The sequence below is a fragment of the Diachasma alloeum genome, unplaced genomic scaffold, assembly GCF_001412515.2.
Source record: "Diachasma alloeum isolate Michigan unplaced genomic scaffold, Dall2.0 Dall_scaffold_00354, whole genome shotgun sequence".
Taxonomy (NCBI): Eukaryota; Metazoa; Arthropoda; class Insecta; order Hymenoptera; family Braconidae; genus Diachasma; species Diachasma alloeum.
In genome coordinates this window covers 341517-360227 of record NW_021680493.1, presented here as the reverse complement: position 1 = coordinate 360227, position 18711 = coordinate 341517, and the positions used below count along the sequence as shown (strand labels likewise).

Genomic DNA, 18711 nt, shown 5'->3' with positions numbered 1-18711 from the left:
AGCACCATGTTTATCCACTTGCCCACAGGTGTTTCCCCCTCGACGAATTCACGTGTGTGTACAACTTGTAGTTCGTGGAAAACGTGCCCTCTACACGCTCGATGATACTCATGTATGCTTATCTGGTGCTCTCTCCCCCTTTCCACACCAAAGCCCACCCTATCCCCATCTCATTCTTTTCCATCATATCCCCCAGCCTGACTTCTCCCTTCGTGCAGTATGCAGCACTGAGATTGCAGAACTACGTCAATGTTTATGTCAATGTTTGAGTTTCCTGCCAGATGCATTTTACCACAATTCTGTTCTAGGTGGTTTCAATTCACAACCGTATATTCTACTTTTGTTTGTCCTTGGGACTTGTTTCTGGATGAGTCAATATCTCATTTGAAGATCATTAATTAGTAATTAGGGTAATTGAGGAGAACACTGTGGAGTGGACATTCTTTAATTTGATGAATCGAGGAATTCTTGTGGGAAATCTTCGAGGTGAAATGAATGATTTGAGGAATGGGAGAGGGTGGGGCAGAATGGACCAGGCGGGCAAAACGGATTGTAGGGAACAATGGACACTCGACGTGAAAGTAGTATTTTTATTGAAAAAATTCATTCGTTCCTTTTGGATACGAGTGATGCCATCGAGACTAGACGAGAATTATTTTTGGAAAGATCATCACGGTCTAAAAAAACATCGAAAGTTTAAGAATCGACGTAATCTAGAAAGACATTGGATCGGTGCATCTCGTCGCGAACTTGGAAGAATCCATCGCGCCGAGTTTCAGTATTTTCTGTTTTTCAAATGTTTGTCGCGTTCATTGGAATAATTATTGATGGAATGCAGGGTAAATTTTACAATTTCGGCACAAATTACCATCACGTTCAGTAAATTTTCCCGGGCCAACGGGGAAAAATTCACTATTCGTCTGGCACTTTTTCCCCGGCATACACTGTTGGGAATTTTTTGAAATTTTATGGAAAATGTGATAGTAATTCTCATTGGAGTGGCGTTGAATCGGATTTAGGGGAAAAATGATCATGAAATTTCAAGTTTTAGGTAGAATTCAAAGAAATTCATGAGTTTTCAGGGGACTGAGGTGGAAATTTCACAACTCGATTGAATTTTCAATGGAACAAGAATATTCAGAAACAAAATGACAAGAATTGTCAATTTTTCCCTGAATTTTCCTGATTTTTCTGAATTTTTACGGAATAATTCAACTGAAAAATCAAGTATTTTATTGACTTTCAGATCATTTGAACCAAAAATTAATGGAAAATTTGATTTTTCAATGACAATATTTCCTGAAACTTCAGTGGAAATTGAACACGAAAACATTTCCAGGATTTGGCACGGAAACTGCAGACGAAAATTTTCAACAGTGTAGGATGAAAAAGTACAGAAAATCGAGTTCGCTCCCCGATTACTTGACTCGTTGTGTAATTTTTCTCCAACTTTTTTCTCCATGCATATCCTCCGCGACCGAGAACAATTCTTCCCACAACCCCATCCAATTCACCTCCCATTGTCAGGCATTATTCCATCCAATACCATTCCGTTACCCCCTTCTTAACCCACGAGTTTGTTGTCTATCCGTTCTCGAATAAATTTGGGAATTCTCCCGAGACGACAATGTCTAAGGAGATGGACACGGCGGAGGCCGCGAGCCACTATTCGAGTTGGCGGACAGGGCAAACCATACCCCCAGACCACAACTCACTGTGGAATCACATTACCGTCACTCCATGGCGCGTTAGCCAACCGAAATACTACGTGCATTGTACATCGGGGCTCTGGCACTCCACCTCGTGCCTCGTCGGGCAGACGAATAATCCGTTTATACCAACTTCGAGACGAGCTCTCGCGGCCCTCGCTCGAGGCAAGCACTTCGCTCCAGTAAGGTAGCGGAAGGGTTGTACCCTGGACCACCTAGGCACAGCCCTTCCTTCTCCCCTCCTCCCCCTCGCCCACTCTTTTGCAAACGACCTCGCACATTTGTCCAACCCCGAATCACAGAGGATACGAGATGACTCGGAATGAGATTGTAACCCTCGTCAAACAATTTTCTCACTCTCTCCCAGTTTCCTGTTTCATTTCAACATTCCCTTTTACGATATCATACTCCGGTAAGCTCTGGTGTTTACTTTAATTCACGAAAAATAATATGAAATGGGCGATTGAATAATCGGTCATGCGGGAGAATTCGTATTTAATATTTGGATTACATGTATTATCAGCCAGCATTTCCGTTTATCACAGGAGTAACTCGATATTTGATCGTCTGGGTATGGCCGTCATTATCAGATAACAAACAATTCATCCATCATTACTCCGGGTATTCCTCTTATTGAACACAGTAATGAGGATGGAATTACGGGCTTGTATGGGGAGAATGAGAAATTTCCGTAATAGTTTGCCTTTTTTTTAATGAAGCACAGTAAATCTTGGGAGATTATTCAATAGAATGAGGTTTTCATGCGAAAAAGTTGGTGATATTTTAACGAAAGTTTGATTCTTCAGAATTGTTGTGAACGTTGAACATTGGATTCTAGCGAATTTTTAATGGATCGAGAATTAAGAAGGATAAATACCTGAATTTTTATAATTATATGAACTAAATAATTAGAATTTCATCGAATTTTGCAGAAATAAACCAACTTAACATCATTGGCATTAGAGGAGTCAATAAATACGGAATCAACATTCACTTGGCGACAAAATTTGATTTTGGCGAAAGTCGACTTTCCCCTTGGAAAAACGGAAAATCTGACCCTTTGAAAATGTGAAAAAAAAAACTTTTCCAGTTTTCACTTTTTCCACATACTTTTGACAGTTCTGACTAGCCCGGCGCTTAAATAGTTGGAATCAACGTTCACCCGGCTAAAAAATTCGATTTTGGCGAAAGTCGACTTTCCCCTTGGAAAAACGGAAAATCTGACCCTTTGAAAATGTGAAAAAAAAAACTTTTCCAGTTTTCACTTTTTCCACATACTTTTGAGAGTTCTGAATAGCCCGTCGCTCAAATAGTTGGAATCAACGTTCACCCGGCTAAAAAATTCGACTTTGGCCAAAGTCGACTTTCCCCCTGGAAAAACCGAAATTCTGACCCTTTGGCTCGGGGTGACAAAAAAATTTTTTCATTTCGACATTTGTGGTGCCTCCAGGGGTTTCATTGGCATCAGAATTGTGAGAAAATACAGAATCAACCTTCATTTGGCGAAAAAATTCAATTTTGGCGAAAATTGACTTTCACCCTGACCCTAGACCCACGTGAAAATGAAAATTTGTTTTTCGTCTTTTCTGTCTCTTCCGAGGATTTCTTGACATCAGGGGGTCGATAAATACAGAATCATCGTTCACTATTTGTTATTTAAACACCGCCTGCAAGCGGAGAGATGAGGGTGGCTAAAATATATTCTGCAACCTTCTCTCCTCGTTGGCTACAAATCTCATCCCTCCGCATACATGCCTTCTCCTCCACCCGCTCGTGAAATCCCGACGTCTCGGTAGTATAGAGGAGGATTTCTCAGGGCCGAAAAAAATTGAGAATTCGAAAGGTCTCCGGAAAAGTACGTCGCAGAACTGATTAGTACTTACCAGGTCAATCTAGGACTGGAGAGATCTTGAAAGACCTGTGTACGTCCAATCAGAACCAAATCCTCGACTTGGGAATTGAACTGAAATTTCAGGAAATCTTGTCACTGAAAAACCAAACATTCCATTGATTGCCTGTTCCAATGATCTGCAAATCAATAAAATACTTGATTTTTCAATTCAATTATTCTGTGAAAATCAAGAAAACCGGGAAAATTCAGGGAAAAATTGAAAATTCATGTCACTTTGTTTCTGAATATTCATGTTGCCCAGAAAATTCAATCAAGTTGTGAAATTGCTATCTCACTCTCACTGAAAACACCTGAATTTCCGTCAATTCTACTTGAAACTTGAAATTTCATAACCATTTTTTCCCCAATTCGATTCAATATCACTCTCATAAGATTTACTATAATACCTTCCATGGAATTTCAAAAAATTCCAACTGTGTAATTTCTTCATTCATTTTTTTAAATGACGAATTCATATGAACATTTCTCGTGTGTATCCTCAATTTTTTCATTTTCCATATGATAATTATAATTATAATTCCCCAATAATCATATAAAATCACGAAAACGTTCAACATGTTGACGTCAAAGTGAGGAATTCCCCGAAAATCTTGAAATTCCCCTCGTTATTTTTCCTGGAACTGGAGGATGAAAGCAGACAAGACATAATAACACTGTCGTTTCTCCCAAAAAGTGAATACAGTCGGCTCTTGTTTTTCCACCCACTCCGACGTGACTCTGCTGTTATCTTATTGAACTAGGAGTTACGTGTCTCACAGCTGGAGGGACGATGCTCCGAAAAATTGCACGTGCTTTTCTCTCCCTCGCAAGACCTCTATCACCTCCAGGCACGTACGATTAAAGGACAATATGATGGGAATCAAGGAGGAATGGATTGACTGTTAGCTGCGCATTGGTTTTCATCCGAAAGCGAATAAAATATATTGTTTAAGGAAAAATGAAAATGAGCGAAAAATGTCTCCAAATGTCGTACACGTAATAGCATCTGGAGGGAATGCTCTGCGATGCTCTTTCTATGACATTTGCAACTCTAATAGTCGTCCCGGCACTATAAGTATTCCGACGTGGGAGTTAGTCCTCCAGAAATTGACATTTAAAACGAATATAGAAACTTTTCGTCTGAATGAGGAATGCGCTTCTAACCTTCGCGAACATTCCAATTAAGAGGACTGGCTTCACTGATAGACTCATTCATTTATTCCAAACGAGAGTCGTTAACTATTAACGAATGGTAGAGTTGAATATGACCAAATGAATATTCATTAATAGTTAACGCATGGTTCACTTGAAAGGTGAAAATCGAGTCAAACAAGCCTTCTCAAATGTGCATTGATTATCTATTAACGAATGAGCATTTGGTGAGACCGAAAAGACTCTCGTCTCCAACGCAATCCATTCGCTAACACTCGGATCGGATTCTCGATCATCTAAAAATCATCTTCTACAATTTAAGACGAAGAAGCTGAAATCGCCTACAACATTGACATCCACCACTTAATTTGGCGAAATTCAAGATGTCCCCTGCTTGGAATCCATGAACAATGACATTCATCATGACTATTCAACGCTTTCACCTGAATATGAGACCCTCATCTAGTCGGCGCTCGCCCAAAAATGAAGCTAACAGCTGCAATTCCTCATTAGAACCTTCTGCAAATTTTGCATTCGAAGAGTTCATCAGCCAGATTGAGTTCAATTACATCAGGTTAATCTAAAAGGCACACTCAAACATCATCATCAAATCTGAACATTCCAATCAATAGGACTGGCTCCATGAATCGGATTCTCGATTGTCTAAAAATCATCTTCTACAATTTAAGACGAAGAAGCTAAAATCGCCTACAACATTGACATCCACCACTTAATTTGGCGAAATTCAAGATGTCCCCTGCTTGGAATCCATGAACAATGACATTCATCATGACTATTCAACGCTTTCACCTGAATATGAGACCCTCATCTAGTCGGCGCTCGCCCAAAAATGAAGCTAACAGCTGCAATTCCTCATTAGATCCCTCTGCAAATTTTGCATTCGAAGAGTTCATCAGCCAGATTGAGTTCAATTACATCAGGTTAATCTTAAAGGCGCCCTCAGACATCATCAAATTTTGACATTCCAATCAATAACACTGGCTATACAGAACATATTCCCGATCATCTAAAAGCTATTCTAGAATCTGAAGTTGCTTGCAATATCAATGCCCGCCGTTTCGAAACAAATCTCCCCATCAGCCATTCTGCATCGCAACGAAACCTCGAAATCCATTCCTTTTTATCGAATGACATATCCGTCGAAGTATCTGTTCCACAGTAGACTAAAAACCTCCCCTCATCAATCGATAATACCGTCTCAATTCCACCGACATTTTCCACTCCACCGTACATTCTAAGAAGAGGTGAGTGCACATACATATCTCAACAAAAGAATAGTAGACATTGAGAATGGTAAAGTGGGTCAGAGTAATTCTACGGGATTCGTTACCGGATTTGGAGAGGGGTCGCGTCCGGTTACGAGGTCGAAAGTAAAGAAGGAAAAGAGACCGAGGGGAGAAGTGGGAAAGGTTCGGGGGATAGGTTGGCTTGATCGTGGGCTTGAATATATAACGAGTATCCATGGAAATTTATGACCCACGTCCTTTCCGACGTTGACCAGAGTCACTGCCATTGGGTAAGGCCAATTCTCTTGCGTCTGGTGTAGGTGCGAATGTAGACTAATCCAAGCAGTGGTCGAACTATTGGCAGGACAATTTATCTTATACCCGGGGTACCGTCCAGTGAATGGAACAACTGACCGCATGAATACGGGGAACAAGAATACGAGATGGGTGTTTAATATCTTCAAGTTTTTTTCGTTAATCTTTGATACATTCTGTTTGGTATTCGCTGTTGAAAAACTTTGGATGACATTTTTGGTTCATTTTTTTTGGATATTTTCATCACAAGATATTATACCCAAAAACAATCGTCCTGAATGGAACTGAAAAATCGGTTTGAATCAAGTCGGACTGAATTATGCTGGGAGTCGAATTATTTCATGTCAGCGTCGGCATGAATCAAGCCTGACTCGGAGAGATGCAAACCGGTACGTCGGCCTGATTCAAGTCGAATTTCCGCTTAACTCAAGTAGATTTATTCGGTTTGATTCAAGATGATTTTTCGATTGATTCAACTCGATTTCAGCTTGATTCAAGCCGATTTTACAGCTTGATTCAAGTGGATTTTTCGGCTTGAGTTGAGTCGATTTTTCGACTTGTGTCAAGTCAATTATTCGGTTTTATTTAAGTCGTTTTTTCGTTTTGATTCATGTCAACTTTTCGGTTTGATTCAAGTCGATTTTTTTTTATCTACCGTTGATTTCGCTATTTGAGTTCTCGTTTTTAATGTCTTGAAATAGAAATGACTAAATTTAAGACATTTCTTCTGTCTCAATTCAACACACTTGAAAATTATGGGACATTAAGAAACGAATTGCTACCAAACATCGTGTTTTTAGACGAAAAACATCTCATTTTAAGACATCAGAAATTTAAGTCTTCACAACGTTAGTTGTGTGTAATGTCTTGACGACACTAATTTCTACAATGTACATCCGTCCGAGGTTGTAATATTAAAACAGTTGAAATAGAATGCTCTGTAATTGAGACGCTCACGTCCTGACGAAACACTTCTCATCGTCGAGATAATACCGACAATTAATGGTAATTGAGGGAGAAATTTTCAGAGTAAACTCTCCGGGAAAGATCTTCATCGTGAATTCAACTCTGAATTTCACCTTTTTCATCGAGAGTTTAAACATCAGATCAGCAGTTACTTGCGCGGATAATTTTCCGCTGAGCTAAGAGGTTTCATTCACTCCTAGATGAACCAATTTTTTATCTACCGTTAATTTCGCTGTTTGAGTTTTCATTTTTTTATTTTTCTTTGCATTGGAAAATGCATTTCCGTGATACTCGGTAAATCGGAGGTGATTTAACATTCATGGGATGTATTTTCCCCGGCGGAAAATATATCCGGAATGAGGGGAAATTGAAATGAAGCGTCAGGGCATAATTATTCAATGCCACAATGCCCAGTTGATTCAGCATCATGACTGTAATTTATGGTCGATATGCAATAAAATTTTATGGATGGGGGAAAATTCGTGTAATCGAAAATGATTATTGGGTCGTTGGTAAGCGTTAGTCGCTCATATTTTCTCGCCTACGGATTCGTGAATAATTTTGTCGCGGGGGATTTGATGTGATGGCTTTATTCATTTGACATAATTGAATAGAAAAAATAAATGAATGAAAAACTAAATAATCGAAATTATTTAAACTTACGGAAATTTATTTTTTTTAGGCATAAAATCGATTTCTGGTAAAATTCTAAATATGAACAAATTTGTTGCGATTCCGCACAAATGCTTTTTATTGTGGGAAATTAATTCTTTATAAATTATTTATGGAAAGTGGTAGTAATTTTCAAATTATTTCATAAATCTTTTTTTCCAAAAGTAAACTTTCTCATTTTTTCAGATTTTTAAAATGTTGTCTAATGGTTCAATATCGAGAATTAAATTCAGACCTGCAAACTTTCAATAAGTCATAAGTTTTTTCTACAAGATCCCTAGAATGTCTAGAATGCAAGTCTCATTTTTTCAATTTGAAAAAAAAAAACTTGAATTGGGTATGAAAATATACTTGATTCAAGTATATTTTATACTCAATTCAAGTATATATTTTTTTTCGTGTTAGTGAAATTAAACAAACTTTATTAGAATCAACTAAATCCTCTATTACATTCAAATAAAATTTATTCAATTCAAATAAACCATTTTTCTGGGTACACAAACATCTCAAAGAAGCGGATAAAATCGCCTCAATTTCAGACAAAATTTGTCCCGGCGTGTTTCACAAAAAAAATATTCAGGAAATAATCTATTAAAATTAATTCTTGAATTTTCAATAGTCCCCGGAGTAATCCAACAATTTCCAATGTTACAAAATCAGAATGTATATTCCAGTGGCCAACAGAATCCCGCATGTATTGATTGCATCGACTGAAAAACATAAACGAAACAAAACCGGTGGGAGGAGGGGGAGCGGGGGGAGGGATAGGAAGGGGGTAAAAATTGTTGAATTCCGAAGTAGTGGAACAGCAGTAGTTACCCCACGTAATCCCGCATTAGCCCCGTTGCCATCCAAATGTTTTCGCTCTCCTTCCACCATTTCCTGTTGGCAAACTCCCTCTCCACTGTTCCCTTCACATTGGAGTACTCTGTTGAGTCTCTGCCGTTAGCCCGTTATACCTACTCCAGACTCTCTCACTCTCCATGGAGAGGTCTATTACACTCTCACTTTGGCTGCTTACCAGAATCACTTCGGTAGACTACCAACGTTTTCAGATTGTTTAGACTATGCACCATTACTTCAGTTGTGAAGTACAAATTACAAATGATTGTTGTACAGGAATTTTAATTATTGGATTATGAGGGATTACTTGAATTGTTTTCAACACTGAAAATGTAGTGTTTGAAATTAGAATCCTTGGGTTGGACTGAATGCAATGTAGAATTATATTGAATTTTTTAGAATAGAGAGATATATTGAGACCCTTATTTTGACCCTTGTGATCTCTGATCCCCATGACCCTTATTTCGACCTTCAATCTGACTTTTGTGATCCTTAATTTGATCCTTGTGACACATTTAAACCCATAATCTGACCCTTGCGACTCTTTATCTGACCCTTATGACCATTATAGCCCTTAATCTAACCCTTGTGACCCTTATTTTGGCCCTCATGACCCTTACCCTGAACCTTGTGGCCATTATTTTGACCCTCATGGCCCTGATTTAGCCCTCATAACCCTCATACTGACCTTCATGACCCTTGTAACCTTTAATTTCGAGTCTTAATTTCGAGTACCAAATTTTTATTACCAAAAGTCGATTTGAATTTTTATAATATAGAGAGATAATAAAACACGTGGAAAATTACAATTTTATATATGAGTCTAGTAAGTGTTGCTAATAAATTAGCAATTTGTTTCCGAATTGGTTCTCTTTTTTGAAATTTTCATTTCATTATTCTCGTAATTTGTGCTTATACAAAGTTTCCATTCGGAAGCAAAAACATCTCATTTATTTTTCCAAATATTTGATGCATTTTTTCCCAACGGTCGACCATGTTGCATGAAAAAACTAAAATATCCTGAAATGCTCGTCTTAATACTTAATTTGACAAACTAAAAACAACTCAAACTTGGGGCCGCAAACGTCCCAAAAAGGGGACAAAAGTTTCTCAATTTCAGGCACTAGTTTTTCTAGTGCAGTCCACACGAAAATTGCAGCGATGCCAGTGGCTATGGTACACTCATCAGACCAATCCCTACAGAGAAACCACAGAGTTGCGGTCCCTCCGCTTAACCAACCGATAAGCCCCCCGGTATATTTCGACTGACCCATCCGCGGAAAATAATTAACCTCACGGCGTGCGCCAGCCGAGAGCTTTCAGCAGAGTTACAGCCGCTGTTTCGTTAGCTCGTACGGATGTCAAATGGCCTTTTGACGATGATGCATTAATATTATTAGTGACTTGTATTCACTCATTGTCTCGTTTTGCATTGTCGGAGTTACTATTGACACGGGGGCCATTCTGGTGCTAGTGATTCTGGGTATTGGAGTTTGCATTGAGCGAGTCGTGTTGGCTTTGGGAAGTTGAGAGAATGTGTCCTTCATTTCGACATTTCCTAATAAGACAAGGGTACTTCATTTTTATTTTTACAACAAAGGTATCTCAGAATTCCGAATTAAACTCATGTATCTCAATTTTCCGGGGAAAACTCATGTAACTCAGCCGAAATAAAAAAATTATCTCAGAAACTAATAAAATACAATGCATGTGGTACTCATTTTAATATGTACACTGTTAAAAAAATTTCACTGAAGTTTCCAGACTTTAGTCTTGAAATATGAAACAAGTGACGGTTTCATTGAAATTTCAGGGAATTTTACCATTGAAAATTCGCGGTTTTCGCGGAAAATTCATAGAAATTTTCAATTTCAGTTGAATTATTCCATGAAAATTAATGGAAATTAGGAAAGTTCAAGCAAAAATGTCCTTGAATTTTCAATTTCTTAAATTTCAGAGCAATTTCTTACTGAATTATCATGTTTACATTGAAAATTCATGGAAATTTCGGAATCTTCAAGGTTCTTCCATTGAAAAATCAGGAATTTCCTTGAATGTTCAGGGAAACTTGAAGTTTCATAGACTTTTTTCCATTAAATTGAATTCAGTGTTATTTTCTGGAAAATGCAGTTAAATTTTTTTAACAGTTTATGTCTTCTCTTGCCTTGTTTCCCTTGCGCTCTGGCGACATCACTAATTAGGCACACGAGAACTCATATCTCCTAACAAAATAATCCATTTGCTTTTTGTTCTTCCAAATAGCATCGGTGACTGATTTTTATTATTCATAAGCCGGTTTACCTGCGCCCAAAAAATCTATAAATAGGAAAACAATTTTCCTACCGCAATAAAATGCAACACAATGTGGGAAAGTTTTGCTGGTAACACCATTTGTACTATATCGGCAAGCGTGTTTCGCATAGCGATGCTGCCAAGGTATGGTAGCAAGTGGTACTAATCTGTTGGCTCATGTGTGTCTCGGCAGGTTTCCCAGCGGGGATCGAAGGCCCGCAGTCTCTGAAATATTTAGTAGTGCGGGCCAGGCCTCCCAGCCCTTCCTCCTGCCACCAAGTCGATGGTGACTGCGGTGTCGCACGGTCGTTAGCCCTTCATTTTCTCTTTTATTTCGGGGGGAAAACGTCGACGTAGTCTATACCTGGGCGGTTGCTTGCGCAATTTTAATGTCATTACAGCTTTTAAAATTAATATGTATAGAGGGGGAAATGAAAATTTGGGCGGGGACAGGTCACTGGGGAGTGGAGCTCGAATGAAGGACGTGGGAGACTATCAAAAATTTTCGATGGAACTTTCCGGAAATTTACTCACATTAGACTGAGAGAAAAACAACAGAGTTCTCAAGCAAGTCATACTCGCGCCAGAAAAATCGTTTGTTAAAAATTATCAAGAAAGGATTTTTCTGTGCCAAACATACGAAGCGTGCGCCGAGACTTTTTTTTAATTTTTATTGCAAAAGTAGATTTAGGCTTTTCAACAAAAATTTTATTCTTTGTGCAAGCGAGAAATGTAATTGCTAGCACTTCTTCGTTATTCGATGCTCCCACACGCATTTTGCTCCTGGCAAATGCTCGTTTTATATGAAACGGGGGATAGTAGTTTGGTGTTTCGGCTATTAAATAATTACAGACAAATTACATTTTTAAATGAAATAATAATAATGATATGACAGCAATTTTGTCACTCAGGGAAAAAATATTTCTTGATAAATTTCCCTCTATAAAAGAGTTTTCGAGGAATATCTCCTAATCTAAGGGAGATAGCAAAATTTTCGTAATGACCTTTTTTATAACCCTCAATTCGCTCTGTAAAAAAGGTTATAACAAAAATTTTGCTATCTCCCTTAAATTTCGAGATATTCATTGAAAACTGGTCAATAGTCAAAATCGACTTCAACCGTTTTACCGCTTCGCTACTGAAATTGCCGTCACATTCAGTCAATTTTCCCAGGCGACGGAGAGAAATTCACCATTCGTCTAGCACTTTTCCCCCGACATAGGGTGAAAAATTACTGAAAATCGAGTTCGCTCCACGATCACTTGGCTTGTTCGGTAATTTTTCTGCAACTTTTTTCTCCTTACAAAAATGACAAGCCAACTCTCCATGAAATGTCAATATATCCCCTCCCGCGTTGTCGAACAACTATGAGACCTGTACTCATCACTCCATTACCCCCCCCCCCATCGTTTTAATACTCACTGTCGTTTCATCACATTTTCCTGCTCCCCCTGCTTCTCTCCACGTACCTTACATCCCGCGGGACGAATAATTACCCGCGAGAGGGCAAACCGCATTGAATATTTCAGCCTGGATGGCTGCTGCAAAAATATAAAACGAACACCAACCAGGTATAGCCCGGGGACCAGCCCCACCGAGGCGCTAGTGGGGGCTAAATGTGGAAGGGGAATGAGATGGTAAAAGTGGTTTCGTTCGGTTGGGTTTCGAGGCCTTCGGGCTACGGCCAGGGATTAGGAGAAAAGTTATGTCAGGCATTTTGCGGCCAGCTTTGCATAAGTCTACTCACTCCCTCCTACTCCTCACTCTTTCTATCTCGTTTCTTCTTACTCTCATCCACTTGTATTACCCACCACTGTCTCTCCCTCGCTCACACTCGTCGGCTTACTTTGAACACCCCTGAATCCTCTCTCGCTCCCCCGACCAACCCCTCACTAAACGTTGCGGGCGTTAACTCAACCCACTGGCCGTAACCCACGCCACCTTGCTGGCTTAACACTGATTATTCGGACGCTAATTTGCAAATAAGAGGCGACTGGTGTAGTCACCGTGGGAGGAAGTGATCAAAAGTTTGCATTTCGAGGTGTCTCGTTGCCCCCTCGTGTTTTCACTTTCACATGCACCACAAATGGATTGTTTAAGGGGAGGGAGAGGGGGTTTTATTGGAGGGGGCGTGGGAATCTGGGGGTTGTTAATTGTTTCATGAGTCATTAAGGGTGGGAAGGGGTTTTTATTTCAGTAGCGAAGTGGTCAAACGGCTCAAGTCGATTTCGGCTATTGGCCAACTTTCAATGAATATCTCGCAGTCTAAGGGAAATTTTTCTCATAATCTTTTTAGTCGCACTCAATTCGCTCTACAAAAAAAGTTTATGAAAATTTCGCTGTCCCCCTTAAATTTGGAAATATTTCTGGAAAACTCAACTAAAGATCAAATTGACTTAAACCGGTTGACCCCTTCGCTACTGATTTCTTTGTGCGCGGAAATTTGATCGCAGTGGGTTTGGAGGGATCTGGGATTTTGCAGGGTTTGGGGAACAATTTTAATGTATTTTTGATAAATATTATCCTAATGTTCTATAAAAGCGTATCATGAGTCATCGTTTACTCATTTCTATCCAGAAATTTAGTAAAGATTAATATATGATGATCAAATTTTATTCTACATTAGCGAAATTTTATCGATACGATAATTGCACGATAATTTTGATCACTTATGATATGACCCTCATGATCCTCATGACCAATATATACCTCCCAACCGTCATCAATAGATGGAACATATAAAATTGTGACGCTGATCGCCCTTTCCCAATTTCACAATATCGATAACACATAATTGACGCATGATTTTCGATAATTGCAGAATGCCTAGAGGACAAACAAATTGGTCGGATGAGGCGGGCAATTCAAACAGTATATCGAGGCAGAGTAGATCACCCAGACAAGCCTCACCCAGTTCAAGAACGTGCACACCTCAGCACGATGACTCGCACCATCCGCCCTCCTGCAATGGCTTCCGATTCGGTGTCTACGGCTGGCGGAAGAGATGTTTGTACTCTCTAGTGCTTGGGCTCATGATTATGGTTGTACTCAATCTCGCATTGACTCTGTGGCTCCTCAAAGTCATGGAATTCAGTTCTGTGAGTAATTATCCATTTGGTAATTAGTTACGACCATTAATTCATTGAATTGGGGCTCGAGGGAAACGAAAGGTGAATTTCAACGAGAAAATTTCAACGAATTTGTAGAAAAATGCGGCTAGAGGGGGAATTGTTTTGAGAAAAATCCGGCGATGGGAAGATGAGAGGCTTGCGCAGGGGATGAACCAAGTGGTCTTTGTCTAGGCTTTGGACAAGGAGCTCAAACTTTTCGACAGCCATTAGAGGTGACTTCTGTGTTGCGGCTTAAAATTAGTTTCGGTCTAGTTACTAGCGCGGATAACAGGCTGGACCGCTGGACCTCTTCAGATATGTTATGCCGAGAGGCTTGAGAATTGAAGGAGATGGCCGGGACAAGTCGCACTGAAACGTAATCGAGTAAAACAAAACTAGTTGATTCTCCACATCTTGTTAAATCTGTAATTATGTTGAGAATTAGGGAATTTACGCAGACAAACAAGCAGGGGCTTGAGCCTATCCGACAGAAGACATGTGACCGTTACTTTTTGCGTCATTAGTCGTATCTCGGAATCTAAGGGAGATTTCAAAATTTTTGTTATAACCTTTTTTGTAGAGCCCATTGAGAGTTACAATAAATGTAATTACAAAAATTTCGCTATCTCCCTTAGATTGGGAAATATTCCTCAAAAACTCCACTGAGAGATAAGTCGACTTAAACCGTTTTATCACTTCGCTACGGAATTAGAATATGTGATTCTCACCGGTCGTATTGATTTTTGCAATGAAAATAATTATAAACAATTGTCTGAAAATATAAATATCGAAACTTCAGCAGCCCTCAGTCTTCTTTCTTTTTCTTGACAGGAAAAAGGGCATAATGAAAGCGCATGAATTGAAAGGATACAAAATTGGAATAATTTTCCATTTTCCTCTAAAATCATGATGAAGACATTTAAGAGCCCGCGTAGGATTAATCCAGAATACCCTCATCCATCAATAAACCGGAAATGTGACTCGGATGGTAATTCATCCGTATTTTTGTCAACAGTAAATTCGATATCCCCCGTAATAGCCGTGGAGTACGTCATCGAAATATCGCCACATTGCAATATCAATTTGTGACATGGTATCGAGAATTCTGGAGAAAAAAAATCAATAGACCGCGCTATATCCTTCGCTCCTCCCCCGCCATTTTCACATGACACTCAATTGTTTGATATTTGGAAATTGAGATGGATGTTGGAGAAGTGGGCCAGTCGCTACTCAGCCTCGCGAGGTCATTCACAAATTTGGAGATGCTCCATTTGCACGTGACATTTGACCCGACGAATTTGGCCGCTGGCGAATCGATTGTAGTGACGTTGACGTACGGTGGAAAACACCTTATGACGGAGGCAAGACGTAATTGTTGGTTAAATATACATTTCCGAGGAATTTTTAACGACTTTGATAAGGAATAATTCGATAAAACAGTATAAACTTTCAGAAAAGGCCAATACCGACAGTTCTCGACAGCTGAACAATTTTCGCTTTCAATTATTGATTTATAATTCTAAATTCATTTACAGTGACAGGAAATGAATTATAAATATTTTGCGGAAGAAATTGGTTTTGCGATATTGTGAATCCTAGCGGCAGATGATGAAAGTTTCGTGAAGTTGTTTTGTATCGACCTTTATTTTTATTGTGTCATCAATTCATGTTATTCAACGATCATTTTTATAGATCAAAAATACATGAGTTGTGTGAAGTTAGTTGGTTAAAAACACAAATTATTCCATGCGCCTTAATTGTCAATTTTCTCATGTTTATCATCAGCAAAATTCAGCAATTCTTTCTTCTACTTCTAGGGATCATATGAAGGTTTCATAACTTGTTTCTCTATGTATCATTCATCTTTATAATGCATTTATGAGTGTGTGAAATTTGATACATTTGAAATTGGAATAAAGAAAAGCAAGCTGTCCTCACAAGTAAATGAGTACGATACAGCGACTAAGTCCACCAGAAATTTTCTAGTCCTTTATCAAAAAATTGCCGAACGTCTATAAAAACTCCCCCCTCTCCGCATGGAATGGCCTTCAGATAACTCGGTGACTTGTTCGCTCCCGTCATTGTCGAGTAGCTCTTGGTGTTATCGAATTTATACGAAAATCGAGAGCAACTCCGGGCCGATCCACGTCCAATGATCCCTCGATGGAGAGCTAAATTCGACGGGAATTGAGTATCAATCCGTAAGTGAGGAGTCTGCAAGGCTGTCAGTATCACGGAAAATATCCCGTGGGAAATGTAAGGTCTCTAGTACCTTTTTTTTCATCCAAGCTCCCTATTTCTTCCTTCACGTTCGGGGAAAAGTCCCTCTTTCTCTTCTATTCTCATCATTTCTGTTCTTCAACACTATTTTCACCAGATTCTAGCCTGAAAAATTGACAAAATTGGAAATTTCAACATTTCCCATATCAAAATCCATAAATTAAACGCGAAAATTCAGTAGCGAAGCGGTAAAAAGGTTTAAGTCGATTTTGACTTTTAATTTTCAATGAATATCTCGAAATCTAAGGCAGATAGCAAAATTTTTGTTACGACCTTTTTTGCAGCTCTTAATTCGTTCTCCAAAAAAGCTCGTAATGAAAATTTCGCCATCTCTCTTAGATTCGGAGATATTTATCGAAAACTCAGCTGAGGGCGAAGTCGACTTGAATTGTTTCGTTACTGAATTTAAAAAAAGACCCGTTTTGCCCCGCTAGTTGACATAATATGGCGAAAATGAATTATGAAGAACAGATAGTTTCTTCTCTGGAGCCAGTAAACTACTGGGGCAAAGCAAATAATTTTTTATTTTCAATTTTCTGATGTTTTATGGAAAAACTCGAGATTTTTATTTTTTTTTTCAAGTTTTTGAAACTGAAAAATGAGGAATATTGCGGGATTCGATTCATTCGATGAAAGATAAGAATATCTGGAGAGATAAAATCCTGAGTTAAAACTTATACAATACTTCAAGAGACGTCTCATAAATCGTAACAACGGACATTCTCAATCTTTTCGCGTTATATGTTCGAAGTTTCACGAGTGGTAAAAAAAAATATGGTTGGACACTTAGCATATATGTGAAAATATTTTATGCCCCAACTCTCCATCCAGCGTTATCCATCATTCATATTCGATGAGTTGCCGTTGCCAGCGATCTTTGGGAGTTACTTCGACGTCTCCATTCTTCTCCACTTTCTTGTTGAGTTCGCTATCTAGAGTGGGAGATTGCAAGTTCCCCGTCGTTTATTGAATTTTTAATTGAATTGTTAGATATTTAACAGGGACTTTAAAAAATTTGCTGAGTCTGCGGTTGAGCTGTTGTGAATTTTCAAGGCTTCGATGATTTTTTGAGAGGGAAAAGCATTTTCAATCAATTTGACGTCATCTTGAATTTGTGAAGCCATTTCAAGTTATTTTTACTATAAATAATTTTTCACACACAATAAAATACGAAAAATTTACAATACAACAGTAAAACACAACAATACTGAATTAGCAGAATTGAGGCTTGAAAAAACGTTACACTGGATTTTTTTAAAGTGGATACCTGAACACGTACGAAAAAATTGTATAAAAATTTTCTATACGGATTGCGTGTAGAAATTCTATAGGATTTTCGTATATGATATTCGAATATTTCCACACGAATATTTTCTATACATAAATTTTTACATTTTTACATTTTTACATAAATTTTTGTTTTGTTAGAGAAATGTCGCAACTCCATACGAAATTTTTTTATAAATGTGGCAGTGGATCGCATAGAATCCAACCTATAAAAATTCTATAGAAATTCTATACGCAATCCCATTTTTTCATACGTGAAGTTGCTAGTGATGCCACGAGACACTTTACGAGACATCACGAGACAACACTTCGGAGGGATTGTCCCGGTCTCAGTGAACGCGGAAATTTTTGATCTCGCCTCAGTCTCGAAATACGCAGTATCGACTTCTGTCGTGATGCCACCGATACAATTCACCTCACTTTGGTTTCCGGTTTTTCGCGTTTTTTATATGTAGAAAATCGAGACGAGACAAAGCGCGACAAAAGCCGAGCTTTTGCCTTGAAAATGTGAAAAACGTGAGACCGGGATGACATAAATTAACTCGGATTCATCTCGAGAGGAGTCGATACTGCGTATTTCGACGACGAGACCAAAGATTTCCATGCTCATTGAGACCGAGACTTCTCCAAAGTATTGTCTCGTAAACTGTCTCGCGGCACACAAGAAGTTCCCCTGAACTCATCAAATAAATTCCCAAAATCAAATAAACTCAATGGCACTCGCCAAATCACGTAAAATCGACTTCATCTTGACCCTTCACACCCACCAACAACAACTCGCCCAGAATCTTCAAATGCTTCTCTCCTAAACGTACCCCATGAATCGTCATTCTCAAGATGCAGTTCCACCCGACTAGAGGTTATACCGGACAACATGGTATATTGGCACTAACAGTTTACATACATGGCCCATACCGACCAGATACCCCCCCCCCCCCCCCCCCCCC

General features: G+C 38.9%; 1 protein-coding gene across 3 annotated transcripts in view; it reads left to right on the top strand.

The window, feature by feature from the left end:
- Positions 1 to 18711, top strand: part of LOC107041118 (zeta-sarcoglycan) — a 121980-nt gene that overhangs the window by 92322 nt on the left and 10947 nt on the right. For all 3 annotated transcript variants that reach the window (XM_015261517.1, XM_015261519.1, XM_015261518.1), the window contains one exon: positions 13909 to 14185. In XM_015261517.1, the coding sequence (XP_015117003.1) occupies positions 13909 to 14185 (277 nt within the window). The remainder of the gene's footprint in view (positions 1 to 13908; positions 14186 to 18711) is intronic.